General features: G+C 36.8%; 1 protein-coding gene across 1 annotated transcript in view; it reads left to right on the forward strand.

The window, feature by feature from the left end:
• Positions 1–27169, forward strand: part of THSD7A (thrombospondin type 1 domain containing 7A) — a 300146-nt gene that overhangs the window by 205977 nt on the left and 67000 nt on the right. The window contains exons 9-10 of the mRNA XM_049799255.1: positions 15437–15628; positions 24317–24551. Of these exons, the coding sequence (XP_049655212.1) occupies positions 15437–15628; positions 24317–24551 (427 nt within the window). The remainder of the gene's footprint in view (positions 1–15436; positions 15629–24316; positions 24552–27169) is intronic.

The raw sequence follows: 27169 nt of genomic DNA on the forward strand, positions 1-27169 counted from the left end.
AGCAAACAACTGACGATCCCAGTCTCTCCAGTGTTCATAGTGATCTGTTCCAAATTTTGGGGTGCAGGTGGCTTTTTGTAGGGTTTCATCTATGTAGAGTCACAGACCCAATGCAGAGGGAAAGAAATAGATTTGTACTTGGGATCTGCTGAAAAGAGGGATGGAAGACAAGAGGGAGAAAATGGCACTGACTAAGCAATGAGGTTAAGAGCTGGGGTAAGGTAGAATTTGACCCTAGTTTCCTCCAGGACAGTTTACTGAGAGCAATTAAGGAACTCAAAGGAAGTTATTAAATGTCTCTATGTGGCAGGGATTAGGAATGAATTTGGGGAAGGATTCAGTCTGGTGACGGTCAGCCCAAGGGAGGATTTGTCAAGCAGCTGGAGAGAACTTGGCAGGGCTGGGTGAAAGGGAAAGTGAGGTCACAGACTGGGATTAGTGCCTGGAGAAAATAAGGCTGGATAATAAGTCAGAGAAGGGGAAGAAAGAAGGAAGCTCATCACTTCTAGAGCTGGAACACAGCGCACTATAGTCTGCTGCTGCTTTTGGCCCAGAGATCACCTGGCAGAGCAGTAACCGTCCAGAGTCAGTGTAATACCTATGGCAGAAGTACTATTTTTCATTTGGCTTCTGTTTTAAACTAGAAAATTGGAAAAGAATATTATGTCAAAATTAACTATTTTAGGTTGCAAAGCCAAGCCCTCAAACATGAGGGAATTAAGGTTGTTTGTCTGGTCCTTATGCGAATGTATCAGATGGAAGTCTTTAATTATTTAATTGTGCCTACATGACATTTTCCCCACAGAACCTGCTACTTATTTGTGAAATGGATATATCTCCTTTGGGGATTAAGTGGGCATTTTGTAGTAATGAATGCTTTGTCTTTGAGACAATTAGCCTTCGTTGTCTCATTCTTCAGGGTTTAATTTTGCTCTGCTTTTGTTCAGCATCAGCAAAATATAAATAATATTGACCTGTCACATCTTGAATGTTCTACAAATAAATTTAGTGGTGCATGTTTGATAGCCATGACAGAAAGATCTTAGAAAAATTACCAATTCTGTTTTAATAACACTTTTAATTAATATGTGGTAAATAAAACATAGGCTCATGCCTTGAACAAAGAGAATAAAACTAAAAATACCAAATAGCTACTCATTAAGGAGTTTCAAATCTGTGAACTGAAGGAGGAAGGGACCCAGTGGAAAAATAATAAACATGTGATTATGCAATTTAAAAAACTGCATTATACAGAGGCAACTTTAATTCTGGCATTTACTGCTGTTTGGTTTCTTGACATAATTTTGGGGGTAATTTATGGATTAGCTATGTAATCTTGCCCTAGGAGTTATCAGATGTTTGAGTTTAATTTTACTGATTTGAGACATATTTTACTGGTACTGATGTTATTTTATAAATAGCAAATTGCTTCATTAGTGTTTTCCAGAGAAAAAATATTAAATAGAATCTGCATCAAATCTCTTATTCTGGATGTCTCAGAAGGGATTTTATTTTTTTTTAAGCGGGGGAAAAAGAAGAATAATGCTAGCTAGAAGCATCTTAAATCTTTGTGGGAGGCTTGTAGAAAACCAGTGATGTCCTTCTAGTAGGGGAAGGATGTTACCAGGGTACAGCTGATTTCTCTGAGTAGGAGCAAAACTGCAGTGAAATCTGTCAGATTTCTGTGACTTTAGGATGTTAGCTTGTATAACTTATTAACAAAGTAGGAAAATTATAATGTACCTATACTTGCAGATGTGTTCCTGCTACTTCTGTTTTTGTTGTGTGACAATGTTATTGTATTTCCTTAATTTAGCATAGTTTTATAAGATGTAGTGGTGTTTACCTCTGTTTGCTTTCCTGAGAGCTCATTCTCTGAATCCATATACTGAGAGGCCAGGAGAAAGGAAAAGTCAAAAGGATAGGTTAGTTTTAGTCTTCTAGAGAGGAATCAGTTATGAAAATGTTTCCAAAAGGCAAGATTAATTCACAGTCTGAGCTCCCTAAAGGCATACTGTGCCTTCCACTTGTAATGATAAGAAGATATTCATTGCAAGATAGATAAAAAGATGTTCTCCAAAGACTGCATTTTATCTGCCAGTAGTAGGACACAGACAGAAACATCCATGAAATTAATTATAAAACTGTTTCTCAGAAATGTGTAAACATGACAGTGGCAGTGATCTCTTTTACACCTCTTGGGTCCTGTGTTTTAACTGTGATTGAATTGAGCTGTCAGATTACATACAGAGTGACAACTCTTTACTAGCTGCAACTGGATGAATAATGCAAAGAAAATGTTTGCAATCATCTTTTACTATATGAAATAATTTTTCTTATTCTCTTAAACCCCCTTTTGAGTTACAGGTATATTTGTGTGGCAAAAGGTTATCACAGATATTTATGAGTGCATAGTTGTAAACTTGGTGCAAATTCACTATCTAGTTGTGAAACATTAGATAATTGACAAACTGAAAAATTCATCTAATATTCTGTCAGCTTCATGCCATTAGTCATTCGCTTCAGCTGTGGGTTATGCTCTTGCATTGGAGAGTGGAATAAAATTAAAATGTTGGTGGCCAAATTCTAGGAAAATACTTGGTGATGAAACTGCAGTGATGGAGTATTTATGAATCAATTTATGATGCAACTTTGTGAACTTCTAGGCTTAAATTTATAAAGTTATCCTCCAAAACTCATACTGAATGCAGAAAATGAGAAGCCTGAAAGTTCCTGAAAGTTATGGATATTTAGTGTTTCTTGAAAACCAGGCCGTTTAAGGTAGCTGTTTAAAATATGCAGATTAGTACCTCAGTGTAGGAAATTCTTGAAAAGACTGACTGTGGCAAGCACAGTCATTTTACTGACATTAGTGGAGCTGTCACATTGTTTTCATGCTACTGTTTTTGTAGTCTTGTCTATTATTTCCTTTCTATGCTTCTATTCTTAACTCGTATCCCTGAATATTAATCTAGTTCAGATCAGCACATCAGAATTATCATTTCTAATTGAACTGGTTTGAAGTTGTTGACATTCCATTGCTCTTCCTGGACTTTTTCTTCACTTAATTTTGAGCTTTTGAACAAAAAGACATATTGCGATGCTAAAATAGATACATGTTGCATTTTTATATCCAGGTATTTTAATTTGTACTATTACCAACGTTCAAAATAACACTACCAATATTTCTAAAGTCTGTCAAAGGAATTTTTTTCACTGTTAAAGACAATAGAGTTTCTGTAACATTTTGCAACAAATGGAGAAAGTATTTTTTAATTTTATTTTTGAAGTAATATTTCTATCTCTTTTTGTCACTATATGATTTGTGGCTTAATTGGGAAAAGTTTATGAGAATGTCCAGTTGATCTTGGGATCAGCTACATCTTTTTAAGGTGAGTTGGTGCTTTTGCCAAGTGTTCTTAAAAATATATTGTAGATTTTCAAGTGATCTCATCCTCCAGATTTGCACTGTGTCTTCTTGTTTCCTTATAGCTCTGTCAGCACTTTTCCCTTCCTTTCTCCGTTCTGCTTAAAATGACCTATTGGTCTGACATATTGATCCCACTTGGTCCCATGACTGATATTGATTTTATTCTCAGTGGGACCATAGCCTGTCATCAAACTTACTTTTTCTTTCATATCAAGATGACGTTTGATTGGCTTATTTGACACGAGAAGGCAACTGTGCTTGGTTATGATCAATACACTTGTATTCTCTGTTCCTTATCGTTCTCAGAAAGACTACATTAGCAAATGAACCATGAAAATGCTTCAACTACCTGTCAAGCAGTAGGAAAATCTTACTCCTGTTGTTAGGCAATGTGTAGGTACTCTTCTGGGCTCTTTATTAGAAATATTGGACTACTATCCCTGTGGTACAATCTACTATGGCATAAAGTATAGCAGATTTTCAGCTAAAGGCATATCATGTTTGATTTTTTGTTTACTTCGTCTTGTCTGCATGGAGACACTTAGGAAAGGTGATCCAAATTAACTGCAAAAATATTAAACTATATTAAATGTGTATGTGAATCCTCTTATTCAGAATTAAGGTGGCCTTAATTCTATTTGTTAAGAATTTTCTCTTTCATTCTGAGTAAGGATAGCCATGCAAAATGTTAATACAGTTTAACTAATCTCCTTCAAAGTCCCATTTTAATTAATTTGGATTAATTCTTCAGTATTCCTACTTAGATCAGTCTTTTTCAGTGATACATTATCACTAATAGTTCAGATACAGCCTCTCTCATGCTTGTGGTTATTCAGTGGTATCAGAAGTAGTGAAAATTCAAAGAAGGTATCACCTGCAAGAAGAGTTTTCCATTAGTCTTTGATGCATAATACAAAGTAAGCACTCAATAACTTAAAGTATTGTGTCAGAGATAAAAAGGCTCTGTTACTTTTTATGCCATCGTTAGTGTTGTAAGACACCCTCAGTGTGTCTCTGTGTGTATAGTGAAGGAACTGACCTCATGTTTGTTTGTTTATTTATTAATTGGGAACTTCACAGGTAGCCAAGTGATTTATGTATGCTTGGGGGAACTGATACTGTGGCTGCCACCACCACCTTACAAAATTATGTAAATGAATACAGGGAGAATTGGAAAACCTTTTTCCATATTTTCTGGGTGAAATGTATGTAATTTAGTTTTTCAACCCGAGTAAATCTAGCAAAGCATAGTGAAAAATTAAAGAGGGGATAAAGGAATAAGAGGTGAAGTTTGAAAGTAGATACCATAAAATGTTCTTGTTAAGATGACAGAGAGCAGAGTTTCTTCCACTTTTCTCATTCTCATTGAGTAAAGAATTCAAGCATAAATAAGAAGTTTGCACTTTAATCGAAAAAAGTAAGGTTTTTTTTCCCCAGCCAAACACCTCAGATTATTGTATATTTCTGAGTTAACATAGTTATGGAATATTATTTTTTCATACTGTTGTTTAATCTGGCCAGATGACACCGCATTTTAGATTGAAACAATGTTATTTGGATAAAGAAGTACTATTCCTTTCCCTGATTTTATTTCCCTCTGTCAAATTTAGACTTTATCTACATGACTGTAATCCTGATAGATGACTCCAATATAAACAGAGGTACATATGTTCTTCTATTACCAGACATGAAAATGGGATTACTGGAAGCATTAATATTGCATCTGAAGGTGTGAGTTCATTATTCTTAACCAGTTACATACAAAGAACATCCAAAGATATTTCCCATCTGAAGCAATTTTAGCAGAAATTATACGTCTTTAAAATATGTTCTTAATTTTTGTTTCAGAGTTGTCCCTTTATTGCTGTCATTATTTCAAAGTAAGGTGTGTTATTTTGGGTTTGATTATTCCTCTAACTGTTCTGTATATGGTGCAAAACCTTACCTTTACATGATGCAGGAAGGAATCCTGAACTGGATTTCTTAGCAGTCCTTGACTTTTCTTGAAATTCGTGTGTTTGAAACTTTTGAGGAGCTTACAACAGGGAAGACGTTTTGGAAATAGAACTGTCTTACCTCTGTAGCAGAATGCCTTTCACATCTTTTAGCTTTCCTATAAACCACTTGCAGGGGGTTACCTGCTTCTGCATTCTTTCTACGTAGCTGCTAATACACTGTGTTGTGGGGAAGGTGTTTTGGGTTTGTGTGGTGTGGTTTTGGTAGCGGGAGAGGGGCTACAGGGATGGCCCCTGTGAGAAGTTGCTAGAAATTTCCCCAGCTCCAAGTTAGACCCACTGCTGGCCAAGGCTGAGCCCATCAGTGACGGTGGTAGCACCTCTGGGAGAACAGAGTTAAGAAGGGGAACCTGCAGCAGAGAGGTAAGTGGGATGTGAGAGAAACCCCTCTGCAGACAGCGAGGTCAGTGAGGAAGGAGGGGGCGGAGGTGAGCAGGGGAGCAGATGCCCACCTGCAGCCCAGGGAGGAGCCCATGCCAGAGCAGGTGGATACCCCTGAAGATGGCCATGACTCCATGGGAAAGCCCATGCTGGAGCAGTCTGTGACTGAGGATCGGCCTATGGAAAGGACCATGCCGGAGCAGTTCATGAAGGACTGCAGCCCATGGGAAGGACTCATGTTGGAAAAGTTTGTGAAGGACTGTCTCCTGTGGGAGGGACCCCACGCTGAAGCAGGGGAAGAGTGAGGAGTCCTCCCTGTGAGGAAGAAGGAGCAGCAGAGACAACGTGTGATGAACTGACGCCAAACCCCATTTCGCCTCCTCCTGCGCCACCAGGGGGAGGAGGTAGAGAAAATTGGGAGTGGAGTTGAGCCAGGAAGGAGAGAGGGAAGGGTGGGGGGAAGGTGTTCTAAGGTTTTAGTTCTCAGTATACTTGTTTTGATTTGTAGTAAATTAAATTGATTTTGTTTCTTCCCCAAGTTGAGCCTGTCTTTTGCCTGTGACCATAAGTGGTGAGTGATCTCTCCCTGTCCTTGTCTCGACCCACAGGTTTTCTTTATATTTTCTACTCGTGCCACCGTTGCTGGTGGGGAGGAGTGAGTGAGTGGCCTTGTAGTGCTTAGTAACTGTCTGGGCTTAAAGCACGGCAGAAAGTTGCATACTATTCTTTAAGTTGTAGCTGAGGTGTAGTGGTAGCATTTACTGGTGTGGTTACAGAAAAGGAGCAGAAGTGCTCAGGTACTGTTGTTGAAATTAGATTTCTGCATGAATGTGGGGGTTATTGAAGCCACTTTCTTCCCACTCGTCAAAACTTCTTTTCCCATAAGGTGAATACATGAGGAAAATTGCACGCAGTCATCAACAAGAAGTTATTGCTTGTAAAATGTGGTGTTTCATCTCGTTAAGGAATAGAAAATCTTAAAAAGATCCTTAAGTGTGTTGATATGCTATTATCTTTGATTTGAGAAACACTGGATGTGGTGGGTTTCTAAGCTCCAACTATTTTCCTTTTGTAGAGTATTAGTTCCTTTCATTATCAGTAATTTTTCCTTGCAAATGTTTGCTTAAAAAAAATTCAAAACCACATTTTAAACTTTAAGATTACACTTTAAAAGGTATTCAGATCTTCCAGTATTTCCTTAGTGAAAGGGGAGTAGTCAGTGGCCTTTTCTATGTTGCTGGTTTGTGTGTGCAATCATGTTAAATGTGTAAGTATGATGGTATATGTGCTTATGCTAGCAAGTTTCTCATTTAAAAAAAATAATCCCTCCATGTTTATGAGATTCATGATGTTTTTTTTAAATAAGTGGCCAAAGTATCATAATTATGATTTTTCTTTTAGGAAGGAATAGTCTGTATGATACTACTTGAAATTCTACATTGAAACCAAAACCACAGTAAAGTTTCCCACACAAATCACCAAATCAAACAGTTTACAATCCTACAATGTTTTCACATCATTAAACTATTAGACCAACTTTCTTTCATTTTTGCATAATGAACAGATGTGAGAAACTAGTGTATTTGTCTTTATTGAAATCAGTGCCATTTCTGCTTAGGCTTCTTAAAAGAAAATTACTTCACCAATATTAACCATCAACTAATTAAGATGTACTTAATTAAATGCAAATGCTACTTAGCAAAAGCAATTGAGAGAAAAGTATGTGATTAGGGAATTAGCAACTGATTTAACACTTGGAGCTACCAGCTAGGCACCTAAGCAATAGCAATGAATACAGAAACTTCGCTTGATAAGCATAATGCAAAGGAAAAATACACCATCTTTTCAGAATGTGTTTGTTGAAAAACTTCAGAGCCTATGAAGTAGAACATATTGAGAATATAAACTGTAGGTTAATGTTGCTTTATGTTCAGTAATTAGGTTAAAAAATTTTCAAAATGTTGAAAATTTATCAACCTACCTCGTGCAGAGAGACTTTTTGACAGCTGGTCATTCAGGAACTAGAACAGAAAATAATTACATACAAGGTAATGTAGTGTTGCTACTGTCTTCAAGGACAGTGCCATTTTACTAACATTAAAGCTTATGTTGACAGCCTTTATCTTTGGAGCAGACATGAATAAACATCATCAAGATGTTATGAAGGCTGCTGGGATTAATAAAACATTTGAAGTTTCCTAATGTCTTTCAAAGGATGTGTTATATACAAGTATTGAACTGATTCAAGAGCAAAAGTTGGTCTGTCAGTCAGATACTATTGCATGTGGTGTTTTTTTTTCCCTCCAAATACTCTTAAGATTGTTGGGCTAAACAAGATGGTAAATGATGAATTGCATGTAAATATTATTTTTTCCCCTTTCTGGGGCTTATTTAATTAGGTTTTCAGAGCTTAACTTCTAAATTCTTCCTACTGAAAAATCTGGGTCAGCCTTTTGCAGTTGTGTATGCATTTTAATTAGAGATATTTGCTATGAGAAAGACAGCTTTCCTCAGAGAGTTCCTCTTGTATAAGAAAAAAACCCACAATCAAACAACAAAACAAATAGAATTACCCAAAGAAATACAGTCATGGTATGAGACTGAATTTCTGATCAGCAGTTCTGATAAAGTTGAAGTAAAATAAGGAGATTTGAGGAAGATGGATCGCAAGTGCCTGATTATGCAAAAGGACAGAATTTGAATGAAAGTAGTATATGGGCTTACAGGTTTTCCTATGCATAGTTCACAACATAGTTGTCTACATCTTCTGATCACTGAAAAAGAAAAATCCACACTACTGCTGCAGCACCGTGGTTTGGAAGGAAAAGTTAATTTGCTGTGACAGTTCACGCTAGGCAGGCAGGATTTTTCCTTTTGCGGTGAACTTTGGCGACTGGTAAGCATTCAGTGATTTGAAAGAAATGCAATAGTATTAGAAATGAAAATGATAATGTTGGTTTATCCTGGTGATTGATTATTATCTGCTTATTAGCAGATATAAAGTTTCCTGGACTCTGAAAAATGTACGGGTTTTGATAAATTTAATAGCTTTTGTGTAATGTGAAGAATTTCCCATTTTGCATTAGACTAATCAGCCAATGTGTAGACAAGGTTATTACTAATGAAAGTCTAGTGTAGAATTTCAAATTTGGATACATTTGTAAGTTTTCTATTATTTCAGTGGTTCTCTTGAAGTTGCTTTTTTAAATTTTCTTCAGAATAATGACAGTTAAACTCAGTGCTTTTTCTATACTGTTACATTCTAGTCATGATCTTGTAACTCTGAGGCAATTAGATTTTAGACTGATCTTTTCTTGCTTATTTTCTGCTCTGAGTTATAATTAAAACAGACATTTAGGTACTTCAGAATTGTAGGAAAATAATTTTTTTTAAAAAAAGGCATTTTCCCCTCTTCTAGTCAAACTATCTTTGTATATCTACAGGAATAATGCAAAAATTGTAAAACTGTAGCATGTACAAACTTTTTAGTGGAGAAGCATATGCTTTAGTAACTTTGGGTATGGAGAGTGGTTAAAGTCAGTTCCATATGAAAAACAGGACTGAGCACATACCACAGATCTGGCTTTACTATGTTTTGAATATAGATATGCATATTTTGTTCTTGATGGGCAGAGTCCACATACCAGCTTTGGCTCCTCAGCCAGTCTGAGGAGGTCATTCAACACATTTGAAGACTGACGTAGGAGTTAGAGTGAGGACACGTATAGGTCCTCATGTGGGAGGAATGCATATGGGAATTCAAGATAAAGAACAGTCTCGTTAGCCATTTCAGCCTTTACAACCCATACAGGAGGCAGTGCAATACTTTCCTGTTGATTATTTTTCTACATGGTGAAGGAAGGAAACAGTAAATGGCAACCAGCACAGCTCACTGCTTTTAACATCGTGTGAACTAACTATGTTTTTTCCTGCAGCCTCCGTGCTTAGAGGTATTACTGAAGGCAACTGAATAATAACAAGGCCTTCTTCCCCCGCAACCACTGAGCACTTTGAAAATTGATCTCTGGGGTACCTTACCAGGTATTTCAGGTGCCCAGAAGTTTTCCAATGGATGACACATCGTGTGCCTCTTTTCCAGCTTCACTGGCCAGATAAGAAAACTGGTAAGAGAGGCATCAGCCAAGACATTGATGGCTATAACTGATATAGTCACATACATACAACACAGTATATACCCTAGTATGTATGACCCGTTGTCCTGGTTTCAGCTGGGATAGAGGTAACTGTCTTCTTAGCAGCTGCTATAGTGCTATGTTTTTGAGCTAGGTGTGAGAATAATGTTGATAACACACTGATGTTTTCAGTTGTTGCCAAGCAGTGTTTAGACTAAGTCAAGGATTTTTCATCTTCTCATGCCCAGCCAGCAAGAAGGCTGGATGGGCACAAGAAGTTGGGATAGGACACAGCCAGGGCACCTGACCCAAACTGACCAAAGAGGCTTTGCATACCATGTGATGTCATGTCTAGTATATAAACTGAGGGGAGTGGGGGTGGAGGGATGGCCGCTTGGGGACTAACCGGGAGTTGGTTGGCGGGTGGTGAGCAATTGCATTGTGCATCATTTGTATATTCCAATCCTTTTATTACTACTGTTGTCATTTTATTAGTGTTATCATTGTCATTATTAGTTTTTTCTTTTCTATTCTATTAAACCATTCTTATCTCAACCCACAAGTTTTACTTTGTTTCCTAATTTTCCCGTGAGTGAGCAGCTGCGTGGTGCTTAGTTGCTGGCTGGGGTTAAACCACGACACCAGTACATCCACATCATGCAGTGCTCTGAACTAGCAGTCTTTTCCATCCTTTTGTATTTTTACGTCCTCATTTTTAATGTGCAGTTTTAAAAGCACTTGAATGATATTCTGTAGTTGCCTGTGGTCTGTTGTACTTATAAGCAGACTATCATATGTTGGCTACCAGGAGCCACAAAAAGAAGATATTGGCATAACTGAGCCTCTTTTTTCTTAGAGTTGCAGATATACTAGTGAATTTGAACACATTCGACTAAGCAATACAGGGTCCAAAGTCTGCAGTTTTAGCATTTAGGCTCAGTTGCTGTCATTACTTTTTATGACCTTCAAAATATAACTGCAAGATTTGTTTTACTACTGTGTGATATTCCTGTCCTTTGCTGACTAGACAGGTATTTAAAAAATAATGTTCAACATTAATGTTCAAAGCACTCTCTTGATTTGATACCATTTATTGTGATTTTATTGTCAATTTTTTACTTAGTTTATATCAGGTTATAGTTCAGCCTTTCAGAGACTATAGCTGGTTTTGAGGCACAGGGCTGAGATGAAGTTAATTGCCTTATTGCGTAGGAGTCCAGGAACATTTTTATTTTACGTTGACTTTTTTAGTTGTTCTCTATGCCTCATTGAATCTTGCAGTGATTTTACTGTTCATTTTAAGGCTTTAAAAAAATTTTACCCTCTGTTAAGCACTTGCCTTTCCATTTACTACAGGTCAGAATTTGACAGCAATTTTTTACTGTGCACTGAAGCATGCATCATATTAAAAGATGCACAATAGGCAAGAGGGTTTCCTTACCATGTACCATGTCTCTCTAGTGATACCAGCTCTAGGAATGGTTCCCATTGGAAAGATCTTAAAGCATTTTACAGGCAACTTAAATGTCAGACACATTTTACAGGTGAGTAAACAAAAACACAAAGGAGTGACATGATTCAACTACATTAAACGGAGAACATGGGTCTTCTGTGGTCTAGCCCAACCTTTAGCATCTAGACCAAATTTTCATGGATACCTTATCTGCTTTGTGAATGTAATAAAACAAGCATGGTGGTATGAATACAGTCTGATACTTATGAATAGTTAGCTAGTCCTCCTGACTGCTATTCACAGGCTACCTCTCTAATCTGTAAAAAATTTGCCTATTCAGTAGGGAGGTTGGGGGTAGGGGGTGGGTTGGTTGGTGGTTGGTTTGGGGAGGGTGGGTGGTGTTTGTTTTAAAGCAATTAAATAATTCAGTAGTTCAACAGTGGCTCTGGTGTGTGCACGCATACTAGAAGGTCTTCACACCAAGGAGGTGGCCACAAGGAGGTTTTAATGTAATGACTTGCTTTGATGATTGTCTAGCTGGATCCACCAAAACAGTTCAAGGAAGAGATGTGGATTTGAAAGGCTATCTCCTCAGAACTCTTTACTAATGACACAAATCTGTAAAAAATCCCAGCAAAGGTTTAAACAGTTTTTGACATTTTCAGTCCTTGAAAAAGAAAACCTCTTTTGCCTCCTGCCATTTCTACATGCAGTCACTCCCTTTAGTGCAATTTGGAGACTTTAGCCCAAAATGTGCATCTATTGCATGAGTGACAAATATCATTCAACTACGTAGGCACTGTTTCTGAATATGGACTATTGCTAGATTCCAGATTTTAATAAACAAATCAACGGATAAATGGTGAAGAATATTCTTGATGGAAGTGTCATATTCTTTTTTCATCTTTCTGCTTTTTACTTTTTGTTGCTCTGTTGCTTAGAGTATAAGTAACTCAGGGCAGGGGTCTCAGTCATGTTTTTGGAGTTCTGTCTTCAACTCTTGTGCAACATAAATGTATACCTAGAAAGTTCAAGTAAAATATTAGACTGCACACGACAAACTTTTTCAAATGGGACTTTTTCTATCTAGCTTTAGTCTTTACATTGGCATTGTTCCCAGCCTATGGTTGAGTGGTTCCTGGTAGTTGACTACACTATGCATTTTAAAGAGGAAGGCAACAAAGGTCAAATTGTTCTTAAAATCATTAGTGAAATGTCAGAAACAATTTAGTCTAAATAAAATATTTCCCTGAAGATAAGAGGTACCCATTATAAAAAATTCCTTCCAACTGCATTTCTGTGCTGTTGAATTCATCAGATAAGGATTGGACTGGTGACAAAAACTGAATGCTAATATGGAAGATACATATTTCTAGAATATTTTCTCTGTAAAGTTGAAGGATGAAAGAGGGCTTTGATTTTGGGAGAGAGTGAAGGCTTTTTTTTGTTTGAAATATGAACTCAGACTGAAGCTAATTTAACACAATTTCTCATTGTGACCCTAAATTTAGCTTGAATTTCAAGGTAACACCACCTGAGTTGGCAGGCAGTAAATAAGCTTGATATAGTATTGTATGTTTACACTATGACGTACTTGTAATAGTAATATTGTAATAGTAGTATTTCTTGCGAAGTGTGAAAGTGTCCCAGCAGTATACCTCTTTGAGTCTCACCTGGAGATGAAACAATTTGAGAGTAAGGTTCACCCCTTTTGTAGCATTTTTTCTATTCTTTGGAAAAAAAAGGTTGCAGTCTGCTCCTCTGTCTAGTCCTTCAACACAGACACATGCAGTTCTGATGAATCAGGCAGGAATCCCTCCTGCATTGGTGTGAGGGTGTGATGACCTGCGATACAAGAGAAAGTGCAATAGATGCAAAGATTGAGTCCAGTGAGGGGGGCAGTACTTCATATGGGAGACCTATGAAGCCTTTGGCAGGGCTCAAATTTGTATTTTTAATATGGGAAAATACAGCTATTGACACTGACTTGATCTCAAAGGTCTTTGTAATTCAGCTGATTGTGACTACTTCAGGCTATTTTAAAAGAATGAGCTGCACGACTTCCCTGGTTTGCAGAGCTGAGGAAGATTGATGTTTGCAAAAGTTCAGTTGTTCCTAAAGATTCTGTATGAGTAAATTATTTGACAGTGGTTAAAGGGATCTAATATTGGATGGATGGCCCTCATCTTTTCCTCTTTTATAAAGAAGTTGGTTGTTAATAGTTGTGGAACTCATGATTTCTCACTAGCACTAAAGAACCTCCTTTTTTCAGGAACTCAGTTTATGAGAGATTCTTATTTGAGAGGTTTTAAGACTTTGTAAACCTTGAATGACAAAAATGTAGTTTCTGTTTAGATTAGTATTTGACTCATTTTATTATTATTCTGTAAAGCAGTAAAAGCCTAATCTGAGACTTGGGTAAAGCAGCATTTCTAGATCTTTGGCTTCATTTACAGTATACACAGTTCTCACTGAATTAGCTTTTCAGAATCCAGGTGGTAGTTATTAAGACTGGCTGATGTCTTTATCACTAAGTTATAGAGTATTTAATGATTATTTAAAAGAAATTTTTTCTTGCATCGAAGGCTTATATTCATTGCAAATCTTGATGAGACACTATTTTGTTGATATTAGCTATTAAAACAAAAGGGTTGACATAATGGATTGTAGCAAGTGCAATGGTATAAGCATTCTTGTTCAGTCCCGTTGAGATCATGTATGCTTCAATAATGTTTCAGTAGATGAATCATAATTCAACAGAAGGTTTCATGCCCTAGTGCAGCAAGGTTCACATAGCACAATAGGCATTCAGATACTTTGAAATATTACGAGTTTCAGAAAATTAAAAAAAAAAAAAAAGTTTCATGTTTACGAATGAACTGGCTCTTTCCATGCATGCTTTGATCGGACGTGATTAACAGGGCCTCAGAAGTCCGGTGTGCTCTTATAAGCAACTTTCTCACAGTTCCTTGCTAACTGGCATTATATATCGGGCTACTGCTCAGTTCCTGGTGCTTTTTGTTCCAAGCACTTTCTGTAATTGGTTTGTATTATAACAAGACTATAATTCTAAAACAGTGAATCAAAATTTCTTCCTCCTTAGTTCATTTTTTCCATCATCTGCTCCAAAGTGAAGATTTATCCTGAGGCTTTTGTCACTGTCAGTGAGACTTATTGACCTCAGAATATGTGGTCATTCATTCATTCCTCACTCAATGGATATTGACTAATTTGATCAGGAAATCATATGTCACCTTACAAAACTAACCCCTTTGTGATTAGGGTACTGTTCAGACAGATCTCGGACACAGTGCTCCCACAATTTCCTTACTGAAAACAAAAGCAGCCCTACTACTTAAACACTAGCTAGTATTTTATTAAACAATTTATACCAACCTGGATATTTTTATTATAATGAAATGTATACGTTGATGTGACCGAATACAAATGCATAGATCTTTTTATACTTCCATGACACAAGAAGTGATGTGTTACTGGTTTGCTAACAAATGAAGATCTTTCTAACCAAACAAGACACTCTGACTGCAGCTTACTGCAACTCTGCATATTTTGATGCATAGCTGCAATTCAAAGGATGAATTCTGGATTATAAAACTGGATGAGCTGGAAGTTAGGATACTTTTGCCTTTTTCCCACAAATGTGGATGAAGACTAGGTGATTACTGTACATGCATTTTCATGTATGCAGTTTTCTGTAGGTGTATTGTGTACTCTGTTATTCACATTAGGATTTTCTGCAGAATCAAATATGTATTAACAAAATGAAAGCCTAAAGACCACCCGGGCTGGCATTCACTTCAGCAGAATATCAAATTAAACTAGGTTTAAGCATGGTCTTCTAGAACCAAGGCAGAGGAGACAAGTAATTTTAATAAAAAAATCTATTTACCTTGTTTATATAGAAGAACAGAATCTAATTTATTTGTGTGCCCATCTGGGCTAGATCACTCATTTTAAGTTAATTTAACAAATGATAGACTGCTACTGGCCTTTTCTTTCCCAGGAGAAGAGGTTGACAGGCAGCTGTGTAGAGATGCTATCTACCCAATCCCAGTTGTCTGCGAAGCTCCATGCCCAAAGGACTGTGTGCTCAGCATGTGGTCTGCATGGTCCTCCTGCTCACACACCTGCTCCGGCAAAACCACAGAAGGGAAGCAGATGCGTGCCCGCTCCATTCTGGCATATGCAGGTGAAGGTAAGGTTGCATATTCTTGCAGACTCTTATTTGACTGTGAATTCTCAACTGTCTTTGTAATGTCAAAGTAATTTCTTGATCAACAGAAACAAATTATTAGATGGAGTTAGGTTTTTTTACATATAGAAAAATTATTTAAATGCTTATCCTACATTTACTTATGGTACCTAAAGCTGTTTTAAAGAGGAGATTTTATCTTGCTTATTTCAGTTAATGTTGCTATTTTTTATTATTCTGCATAATATTAGTTTTCATTTTTAATATATGCGTTTCTCATTTTCTATTAAAAATAAACAAGGCAAACAATTTATCCTATGCAGACCTCTGCCTTTATGAAAGACATTTGTAGAGGATTGTTAGTAACCCTAATTTAGGTCCAATTTGGAAGGATATAAGTATGAATGCTGAAAAGATGAGAGTTTTAATGGGTTCAAATGCTAACAAATGGCTTTTGTAGCTTCTTAGCTCAAATTGGTAACTAATGTTACACAATTAATATTTTTATTCATAGTAAGACTTTGGTTTTACCCTGCAAATCCTCACTCATGTGAATGGTTTCCATTCATGCAAATGGTCCTTGTGCAGCATCTGCAGCAAATGCAAAGAGAAGACATAGGTGGAATATAAAGAAGAAGAAAAAGGTTTTAGATATAGGTTCATGGCTATTCTTTGATGATGTTCCATGCTTCCTATAATTGGTTTTGTTTTGTTCTTAAGTATTTTGGGGGGGTAATAGAGACAATGTATTCTATATGTAACATGGTTCTAAAACGGCCACATCAGGTGTGCCAGGGTCCAACTGGTAAATGCCTTGTGCAGCACTGGGAGCAAGGAGTCATAGCCACCAAAGAGTTCTTGGAAAACATTTACTCATGTGTATTACTGACAGTAAAGTTAAATGCCTTCAATATACAAGGTTTACATGCATATTTTAGTTCTTCTTTAAAACTGTTAAGCATTTTATTACTTCAAGTTAAGATGAAATTTAGCTGAAAAGTGACAGTTGTAAGGCATGGAAGTAGTGAAACAGGGTATCTGGTTTGAGAAATGGAAAAAGAAAGGAGCAGGCTTCATCGTATATCAGAACACTTCTCCGTTTGCAAACACAGTTAACTTCATTGCTAAAAGTCTACTGTGTATTTGCCAGAATTTGGGTAACTGTAAAAAAAAAAAAAAAAAAAAAAAAAAAAATTTGGCAGAGTGGACACTTTCAGCCTTTTCCCTGAAAGGGACCTTTGCTAGAAATGTAAGAGGCAATCAGAACTATACTGATTTTAGTAGGTGATTCAAATAATAAATTACTTAAATGGATCTATGTAACAAAGTAGAAATGCTCTTAAAATTAGAAACAAGATTGGTTTTATCTTGTCCCTTTGTTTATAATGTGTCAAATGGACTCATTTTGAGGGAAACACAGAGCCACATTTTCATATGATAATTCAAATAAACATATATTCATGTGCTTCTTGCTTTTCCATGTAGGTCAAGATAATAGATTTTTGATATGCTTATGCAGTTTTACTGGAGACACAAATTTAACATCCTGACAAGCATACCACAGAAGTGAAAACCTAAATTACTCCAGAAAACTATTCCACTTTCTTATGCTTCTTTTTAAAAAGCACTCATTTTATTCCAACTTTGATACTTAACACAACTTAGGATAATTTACAAGGCTGCAGATGCAGCAAAGCAGTTAATCATAGCCTGGATTTTAGGTGTATGAATTTTATTTATGCCTGTTGTGCAATGATCAGAATGAGCACTAAGTGATCACAAAGATTGACAGGTCTCAAACCACACAGGTAGTAGTGAACAGATCCCTAAACTACTGCTGAGAAAGCTAACTCATTACCTAGTTGTAGTGCTTCAGCTTTGCTCAAACCTTGGCCTCTTTACCACTATCCCGAGATGAGATCATTCTGTGCTTTTTTTTCAGGATACAAGCTGTTATGTCTACCTAGCTTATAGAAGTTCACTCACATCTTGGTCAGATATCTTCAACACCATGCTCCTTTGCACTCTGTACAACTCCAGAGAATAAAAATATATAAATAAATAAAAGAACCTTCCAAGGCTTAGCATATCATTACAACTCTAGCTGGAAGGTACTTTTCACCTTTGTTTGTATTATATTCAAAAAGTATGTTTAGCTTTTATTTTTTATGCTTTACTGAAATTAGAGTTATTGTCATCTTTCTCCTCATAAGTCTCTTATGCCTTTTAGTCATTTGCTGCGTGACAAATAACTGAATGACTTTCACCTCCAGAACTGCATGACAGAGATCAGCTGTGTTCCCAAAACATAAAACATTGATTGTGTACTTGGTGCTGGGAGGTCATTTTATGTTCTGGGGGTACAGAATATATTCATGTATCTGAATGTCTGTATTCTGCTGATATAAAAAAGAACCTCCACATGAACCTTTTTTGGTAAACATGCAGTTCTCAGTTCTATTTAGAGTTTATAAAAAATGCACCTTACTGTTAATGAAGACTCTGTAAACATCATGTAGAACTAAAAATTCCAGGTCTCATAAAGGTAAGACGAATAATTCCATTTACACATTAAAACTGAGTTCTGAAAGTAGCTGTCAGTTCTGTTCAGGTGAATGGTCCCACCGGTTTTCCCTTCTCAGTTTTTGAACCTTTCCTTGAACTGTTGGTATGAGAGACAGGCCAGGTTAGGTTAGCCATTTCATAGTAATTCCTGTATAATATAGCCATGATGCTTGAGAGTTTTTATTCAGAACACAGTAGGACAAATATATTGTACATAAATATATACAATTCTTATGATATCAGGATTGGACATTAATTAATGAAAGAATGTGCAAGTCTGTTGGCAATCTATGAATAAGGCTAAACTTGGCTTCTAAGATGACAGAAGGAGTCCAGGTTTGTCACTGTTGAGTCCTTGATCACATGCATCCTCTTGCTAGTCATGGAGAATTCAATCTACAAGCCTAGGAAGATCAAAGCATTGCGGGCATTACATATACAAGGAATACTGCAATCCATCAAAGAATCTGAAGTGCTTAATTCTTGTTCATTGGGGTACTTAAGCATGAACACCCCATTGAAATTTTTGAGGGTCTGTAAATATGTATGAAATATGTTCTTTTATTGGGATCTCAGATGGCTTCTTATCGAAGTATTGTCTGTGATTGTTCAGTTTCTCCTCTTTGAAATAAAAAATACTATATTCTGTCATTTTGCTTGTTAATCTTGGCAGATGACTGTCCGTGACAGAGCTATGTTAGTTCACACTTAAGACCTTATTTTAATTCTTACTTCCCAGCTACCTATGCTGTTGAATTGGTTTGAGTAAACCATCAAGTTAGCATAACTGGCCACAAGGACACAGCCACAGTATGATCCATTTTCTTGGATGACTTAGAATAGGAATAATTCAGTAGCATTGTAATAATTCCTTGGTGACAAGAATAGCTTCACAGGAAAAATTGAAGTCATATGTAAATTACAGTAGTGACAAAGTTTTCTAATGAGCTCTGGGATATGACTGCCCCTCCAGCATCACACTGACTTCTGCTCAAGCCAGGAGCTGACCTTGGCCGTACACCCTCTCATCAGCATTTCCTCACTCAGAACACCCCTCTTCCCTGTGGTCAAACCATATGCTGCAGAACCTCAAGCACAGTGTGGTCATATACATCTGGGATGGGCTTATTTACTTGCATTCAGTGGAGAGAGAAAGAGACGAGTCTCTTTCCTCAAGATGAAGACTTTCTGTGGTTTGTGAGATGACTCCTTGTAGAAACTAGTGTCACAATAACTTTTTTGATATCTTTTCTGAGATCATTGTCCTCAGCTTGAAGGTTTGAAAGGTGAAGTGATTTATAAATTTTCCTGTCTGTAAGCCTGCCTATAGTGGTAGCTCATTTGTGTCACTGTCAAATACATCTTCATGGTACAGTAAGAAACTCAGGAAAGTCATTGTCTCAAAATATAAAATGACAGCGAAGGACATAATGATGTTACCTGATACATCATATGGTTGTTCTGTGTAAGTCTAGTAAAGGCATCACATACAGCTCAGCCTGTCTCTGTTGTCTGGTTTTGGTTTATTTTCTGTTCAATGTTTCTGTTATTTTTTTTATTTCCTGCTTATAATAAAGCTTAGATAATTAGTAATACACACTAAGACTACTTTACATAGGCCATGACCTGAGACTAAAATGTACTAAGTGATTTAATTTTTAGTAAATAGCAGATATGCAGATTGATTCTGTATTGATTATATACTGCCATTGATTGACACTGCCAAATCAGTGTCATACAGCATAATGCTAATGTTGTGGATACATTCCAAGTTTTATCAGTAGTAAATGATACTGATTTTGGAAAAGTAAAGATTGACTGCTCCCCCCCCCCCCCCCAGTCAAACACAAAGAAGAAAATAATCTGATTTAAAAGCTTAATTTATTAAAATGGGAGTGAAGGACGATTTTGTCTGAAATATTTTCTTAGGGCAGGGATGCATATGCATGGCAATGTCTTACTATGGCTATTGTATGTTCATAGATTAGCAAAGTGTAATGCCAGAAGGACTATTTAGTGTGACCTCATATATCACAGACTATTAAACATCACTGAGTTAGATAGCATAAAATATCCGTTGTCCATCTCGTCAGGTATTCAGTTTGACCGGGGCCAATAGCTCGTACTTCTCATCTCTGCAAAATTGATTTACTGAACTTGTAAGAAATAGCTGGATCAAAGGAGTTTCTTCTCACCTCTAGGCAAATTATGCTTGATATGCTTTAAAATTTTATTCCTGTTAAAATTCCAGTGCAGTTTGACTTCATAGTTGCAAAAGAGGAGTTATACTTAGTGCTTTTTAATCTATTTACTCTTCTTACACTTGAGTTTGTTTTTAATTTTTTGTATTTTCCTGGCTTGAAATAAGAGTGCTTGGTAATTAAATCTGAAAGCATAGAACTGAGTAATTGTTTTCCCAGCAAATTGCTTATTCACCAAAGGATCAGTTTTGGAGAAGACAGGGATTTTCATGAATTTTCACTGATTTCAGCTGAAAGAGGAATAAAAACCCACTTAGTTCTGGAACTGAGGAACCCGAATTGTCAGGCTAGACTTGCAAAGTGACCTGGCACCTGCGTGTGAACGTGAGCTGGGGGAGAGGATAGTGCCATGCTTCCCCTTTTGCCCAGGAGCCCCTCAGTTCAGATTCCTGCTTGTAGTGTGGGGTCTGGGATTCAAATCCTATCCAAGAAAGGACTTGACAGACTTCTCGTCTCCTATGGGTGCACCCTAACTCCTGTCCTGCTGTGTATTATAGGACAGGTCTGCTTGGTTTGTATAACTGATTTGCACCAGGTAAGGAGGCATGAAAGTTTGCAAAACTGGAGCAGGAGATCCACACCAACAGGGCAGTCTTTGTTCTTATGTTAGCAGTTTGCATGTACTGACCACATCTGTCTTCAGGAAGTGCAACTGCCTCAAGGAATGCCTACCTCGTTCCTATGGCAAAGAAGAAATGAGTAACACCTCACTCTCTAGATTACAAAAGGCACTTCAGTCACATCTGTTTTCTCAAACTTTAAGATTATCCCAGCTGTTTTGAAATGCATGGATAAAATTACATGCATTTGTTAAATGAGTGGTATCAACATGATTAATTAAAACGATCCTAAATGCTTTAAAAAAATCTTAAGTGTTTTGAAATCTGGAAGTTATCAAGACAGTGTCACAAAAAGGACTTATAAAATCCAATCCTTGAATATCCTAGACCAATATGTCTTACCCACTACCAGCTCCAAATTAGGCAGAAAAGCAGTCTAAGCATATGACAATTCTGTTAAAGCGTCAAGGAAACTACCCTCTTATCTCTGCTATTTTATGAGTAATATGCAAGTCCCTCTGTAAAGTAGCCTTTCATCTCCAAGTGTGTTTTGCTTAAGTATCCAAACCCCAAAATAAATGCTTCAGCTCCAATTGTTTTTTGTACCATGAAACGATTATTTTTAGTACTGCCAAGCAGTTATTTACAGTCGTCTAAACAGTATTATATAAAATGTATTTAGTGTTGTATGTCCCTTTTTCATGTATTCTGATAAAATTAAATGTTTATTTTATTTTTTTCTGTGATACTCATTAATTTTTATGTTTCTGTCAAACCTGTCCTCATTTGATGAAATGCTCTTGAAGTTGAGCAGCCCTGATCTTGCTACCCCTACGCAGATGTTGTGAAGGGCATCTCTAACTGCCAGTTTTCCAAACCCTTCTTTTCCTGTACCTATTTTAATTTGAGGGAGCACAAGGGAATGCTGTCTTCCTGGAGAGAATGGCACACTGATTTGTAAATAAATAGTATATTTTTTATTATTACAAACATTTGGTACTAGTGATAGTAGTTTGATATTTCAGTAACATTATTTCCACCTTTTGTTCATTCTTTACATAGGTTTTTTTAACTACTGGTTTAATCTGAACAGAACTGGATTCCCACTGAGCTGCAGACATTCATGCCCCAATGTTCTTCATTTACAAGTCAATGTCACTCTCATTTTTTTCCCTGAATATACATTCTCACATAGCTGTCAAAACTGAATCTAAGTTGTCACTTTATTCTCAAATGCCTTAGGAACTTGTGGCTATGGCATCCATTGCTGAGGAAATGTTTCTTCCTCCCCGCCCATGCCCTTTAATTTATGAATTTGCTTAAGTATTTCCCTTGTGTTTCTTCTTGAGCTAATATCAGATGGAAGTAATTAATTTAGCAACTTTCCTTATCTCTTCTAAATTCCCCCCTTTTTTAAGCCTTATACTGGGGGAACATGTTTAAATTCCTCATGTGGATAAGTTTTGTCTCCCATGCCAAATACTTTGTTAATTTACTATCTTTGGATTTTTTTTCTCTTCAAAATACACTCACTTACCTAATTTCCTTACTGATGTTCCTGTCTGCTGGTGTTAGCTGGAAGATTTTTTTATTTCCTGAAGGAAGCTGCTTGAATAACTTTTTGAAACTTATTACATGACCATGGTTTTGGTTTACCATTTGTTTTTTTTCTTCCTTTTTTAGGAAAATGCATTTTGTCTTGATGCTTTGCATATTAACATATATTTTAAGCAATTCTGGTAGACTTGAATTGCATCCATTCTGAGCCAAAAAACAATTTAATTCCAGTCATTGTTTAATTACATTCACACATTTTTAGTTTTTTCTAATCCCCCTTTGCAAAACTTAAGTTTAGCTAGTCTTTGGCAGGACATCTCAGTTAATATGATGTTTACTGTTGCTTGGTTGCATCAATATTTTTAGCCCAAAGTCAGAAGTTAAAAATGTCTCTACGGAAATAATTTGTGAATTTGGATTTTGTCCTGTGGTTTCACTAGAATGGCCCTTTCCTCACATTTGCTGCAGATCTTGACATCCCACAAAAGCAACTTGGGGTAGAAAGTATTTTTGCGCATGTGGCACTGGACTTAATTGTGTTGGAGTACTTGAAGCACCCATCGTTTCTTTGATTACATTTAGTTGTTTGTTTAATTTCTCTCAATGATGAGTGCTTAAAACCCATTCCCTCCTGCATGTCTGTAGAGCAGGAGGTCAACCTGAAGTTCAGTGTTGGGATACAAAGGCTAATATGCTCTCTGAGATGTGCTTGGTGTGAGCACGTATTTTTCTTTTTAGAGAAAAGTTGTATAGCTCATCTGCAGTAACTAATAAAAAGCTCCTTTTTCAGTTGTCTTTCATACTGTTCTTGTCTTCTGGGAAGTACTAAAATATTATTTAGATTTTCCCTGGATTTCCATCACTTGGAGATAGGGGTTGTATTGTTCCTGTGTGGGCCATGAATGTTTAAATTAATTCGTAAACCTAGATTTGGTATGTCTAGTAACACCAGAGATCTAGCAGACATGCTGTCTACTCACAGGGCTAGACATCTAGTAGCCTATGATCAAGTCTGGTAGGAAAGACCTCTTCTTCACTCATGGAGGACTGGGAGGCCAGATTAGCTTTGAAGTGCCTGAATATTAGAAATTGAACATGCTATCTGAAACTGGACACAACAAAGATAGCGTTATCTGAGCTTTTTTTCACAATTATTGACACATGAATGCATTTTAATCTTAACCTGCAACGGTGTTTGTTATCTCAGTCTGGACCTGAAATTGCCAGCTGTGCCATCCTCTTTGGTAATTACGTAACATGGATAAATATCCACTGGGAGCTAGGACAAGAGCTCCAAAAATCTTGTTAATTGATCCATGAATTAGACATAAACAGTGGTCCCTACACATGCATAACTAGAATATTTAACTGTTTCTTCTGCCTAGAGCCTTCGCACATCCTTGTGTGATCTCTTGCAGTCTCTTTTAGAGAACCCCCCAAATAAAAAGGCTGTAGATTACTCCAAGTGCATTAGTGTGTTATAGAACTTATGATTATTTTGGCATCCTTATTGTATACATTTACATTTACTGTCCATGTACAGTGTGTTCTGTGTAGTCTCTTGACTGAAGTGTGTTAAAGTCAATAGTGGGCATATGAAGAGAAGGAAAAAGGAACAGCATTTCTTTCATGTAGTCAAAGTGATAATACCTAACTACTAAGATTTCAAAGTGTTTGTTTGGGTTTTTTTAATAAAACACTTTGTATCCTTCCACCGCATGAACTTTTGCCCTGTTTTATTGTTCCAGGAGGAATACAGTGCCCAAATAGTAGTGCACTACAGGAAACACGGAGCTGTAACGAACACTCTTGCACTGTGTATCATTGGCAGACCGGCCCATGGGGACAGTGCATAGAGGATACGTCTGTCTCTGCTTTCAACTCCTCTGCCAGCTGGAACGGGGAGGCCACCTGTTCCGTGGGGATGCAGACAAGAAAGGTCATCTGTGTGAGAGTCAACGTGGGACAAGTGGGCCCCAAAAAGTAAAGATCTTAAAAAATATCTTCATGCTGTAATTATCTTTGGATTTTGCTGCTTTATGTCACCAATGACTGCATGCAAAGGCAAAAAGACCCCCTTCTTTCTGTTCTCTTGAGGGAATAATCTTTTAAAAATACAAAACTGAAGCTACAGGAGGACTATATAATACCTTTCTCACTATTGATTTTTACGGGCAATATTTACAGTGGTGATTCTGCTGACAGCTGACTGAATACTAAATCCAGTTGGCTTCTTGCCATCATCAGGTTGAGTTGAGATAAAAGTCTTGGGGTATGTGTGTGGTGTGCAGTGCAATACCATTTCCAAGATCCTTGTGGCACCTCCAAGCAAGCAGTGCACTCTATGGACTAGTGCAGTTCCATGCTAAAATACTGTTTTGGATCTAAATACAGTACAATCTATGTAAGTGCATCTTCTCAGAAGCAGACCAAGGAAGTGAAGCATAGTGCAGCTTTGACAGGACATTAATTTGAAACATTAGTTTGAACATTAGTTTGACAACCTTTGTGAGGTTTTTTTTCCCCATATACATGTTTTTTTAAAAAGATTCCTTTGGCCCAATGATTTAATTTTACAGTTTAATACATGACCAGGGTTAAATACAGATTAGCTGCTAGTAAAATGCATTTGATAATATCTTCATACAGTTTGGCAGTCTGTAAATATATCCTACTCAAGACAGATTCAAAGCTGGAAAAGCTGATAGCAAAGGTCATTTAGAAAGTTCATGAGGCAGCTATTCTCACACTAAATATTTGCACGGTGCCTGCCATTTGTTGCTTTATTCAGCAGTAGACTTATTCCTAATTTACTTTAAATGGAAATATGGGGAATAATACCAGCACATTTAGTAATCTAAATTGTTGTATATCTGCATTAAGTTGCTGTTCCATTCAGTCACAATACCATTATATCTTTTATTTGCTACTCATTTTTCATATAAAAAACCCCTCTAATGATTTATCTTCCTTTTTAAATCTGCTGTTAATGTATCTGCCTTTGTTTTGACCTTAAATTTTTGGGAGGGGGACTGTTTTATTGTGTCATAAATGAATCCTGTGGAATTAGAAAAAAAAGTCTTGGTTGTTCCTTCAAATTGTCACATCAAAATCACTGAATCGTTTTTAAAGACCCAGACATTTAACATGAAATTATAAATAGGAACCTTGTTTTAAACTCCCCTTAATAAAAAGGATTACTGTGGTACGATACAATCAATATTATTGGCCTTATCTACCTCACAAGTTACAGACTTCAGCTTGTATCTTTTCTGTTTAATTTGACCTTGAGTAAGGACTGAAAAAAAAATCAATACTTTAAGCCACATATACTAAATACAAACAATATAAAAGATAGAAATGGTGTTCTAATTGAACTAATTGCCTTGCCCAAGGATCTGGTAAGGAATTGTAATGTTCACTGCTCCTGAAAGATGAAGTTCTCAGTGAAACAATGAATATGTATAATTCAGACTTTTTTGTATGCTTATAATTACTGTTGTTCTTTAAGGAAAAAGCAATTAGTAAGCCAATGTTCAATACTTTTCAGAAGTGTTTTTAATTTTAACCTTGGAAAAAATTTCTGAAAACGTAATCAAATTATGTGATTGGTCACAGATGCAAGTGCATCTGACCATATATAATATACCTGTGCATATATAATCTGATTTTATGAATCACATAGAAACAAGGCACAGTTTGACTTAAAAAATGTAGAGAGAGCTTATGGAGAGGTGATGGAGATTTATGTTGCTATAGCTGTAATATTTCACGCTCTTTCATGTTGGTATTTTAGGGGAGAAAAAGGAAAGGGTGGAGCTGTCATTGTAACAGGGCACCAAGAAGTTGGTGCTGGTTCACAGTAATGGATCATGCTCTGAGAAGTTTATGTGAATTGACACAAAAATGTAGAGGCAACCAATGGAAATCATGAACTAGCAAGTGTTATTGCTTAAGAATATGTTCCCCTAAAGCTGCAACTCAACTTTTCTTCTCCTTTCCCATTGCTTTTTCTCCCATATTGCACAGGCATAGTTCTTCACTGACCATGGAGACGACATTTTCTTGGTAGTTCATCATTAAACTTGCTTGTGCTCCTTTCAGCATGGCAAGAAAGATGCCTCACACAAGCCAAGCTTCCCCAGCTGGTCCAATCCAAATATAAAACTGGTGTGACATATCTCTGGTCCCAGATGCCCAGCAGCCACAAGAGGAAAAGATAGTCATAGTAACTTTTTTCTGTAATGAGCCAAAAGCACCAAAATGTGGAAGTGGTGTTGTTCTTACCTTTTTACATATTCCTCTGACGGTCCACAGTCTGTATGCTTTTAGGGCAATAGTAATTTTGAAATTATTTTAAAGATTTGCAGTACTTCTGCAAGAGTTATTGCATCATCCTGAAAATAAATATTGAAGCACAGAGAGTTGTTTGTCTTTGGTGAAAAAAAATAGGAACACAGAATGGGGAAAATGACCTGGGTTAATGAGTCCCATATGTGGCAGTCCAATAATCCCTTTTATATGCTCATCAAGCCTCTTCCTAAAACAAGTGAGGTTTTCTGTCCCTTCTGACAGTCTTTCACAGTCTCATTGATCTGGCA

Source organism: Accipiter gentilis, chromosome 4 (assembly GCF_929443795.1).
Source record: "Accipiter gentilis chromosome 4, bAccGen1.1, whole genome shotgun sequence".
NCBI lineage: Eukaryota > Metazoa > Chordata > Aves > Accipitriformes > Accipitridae > Astur > Astur gentilis.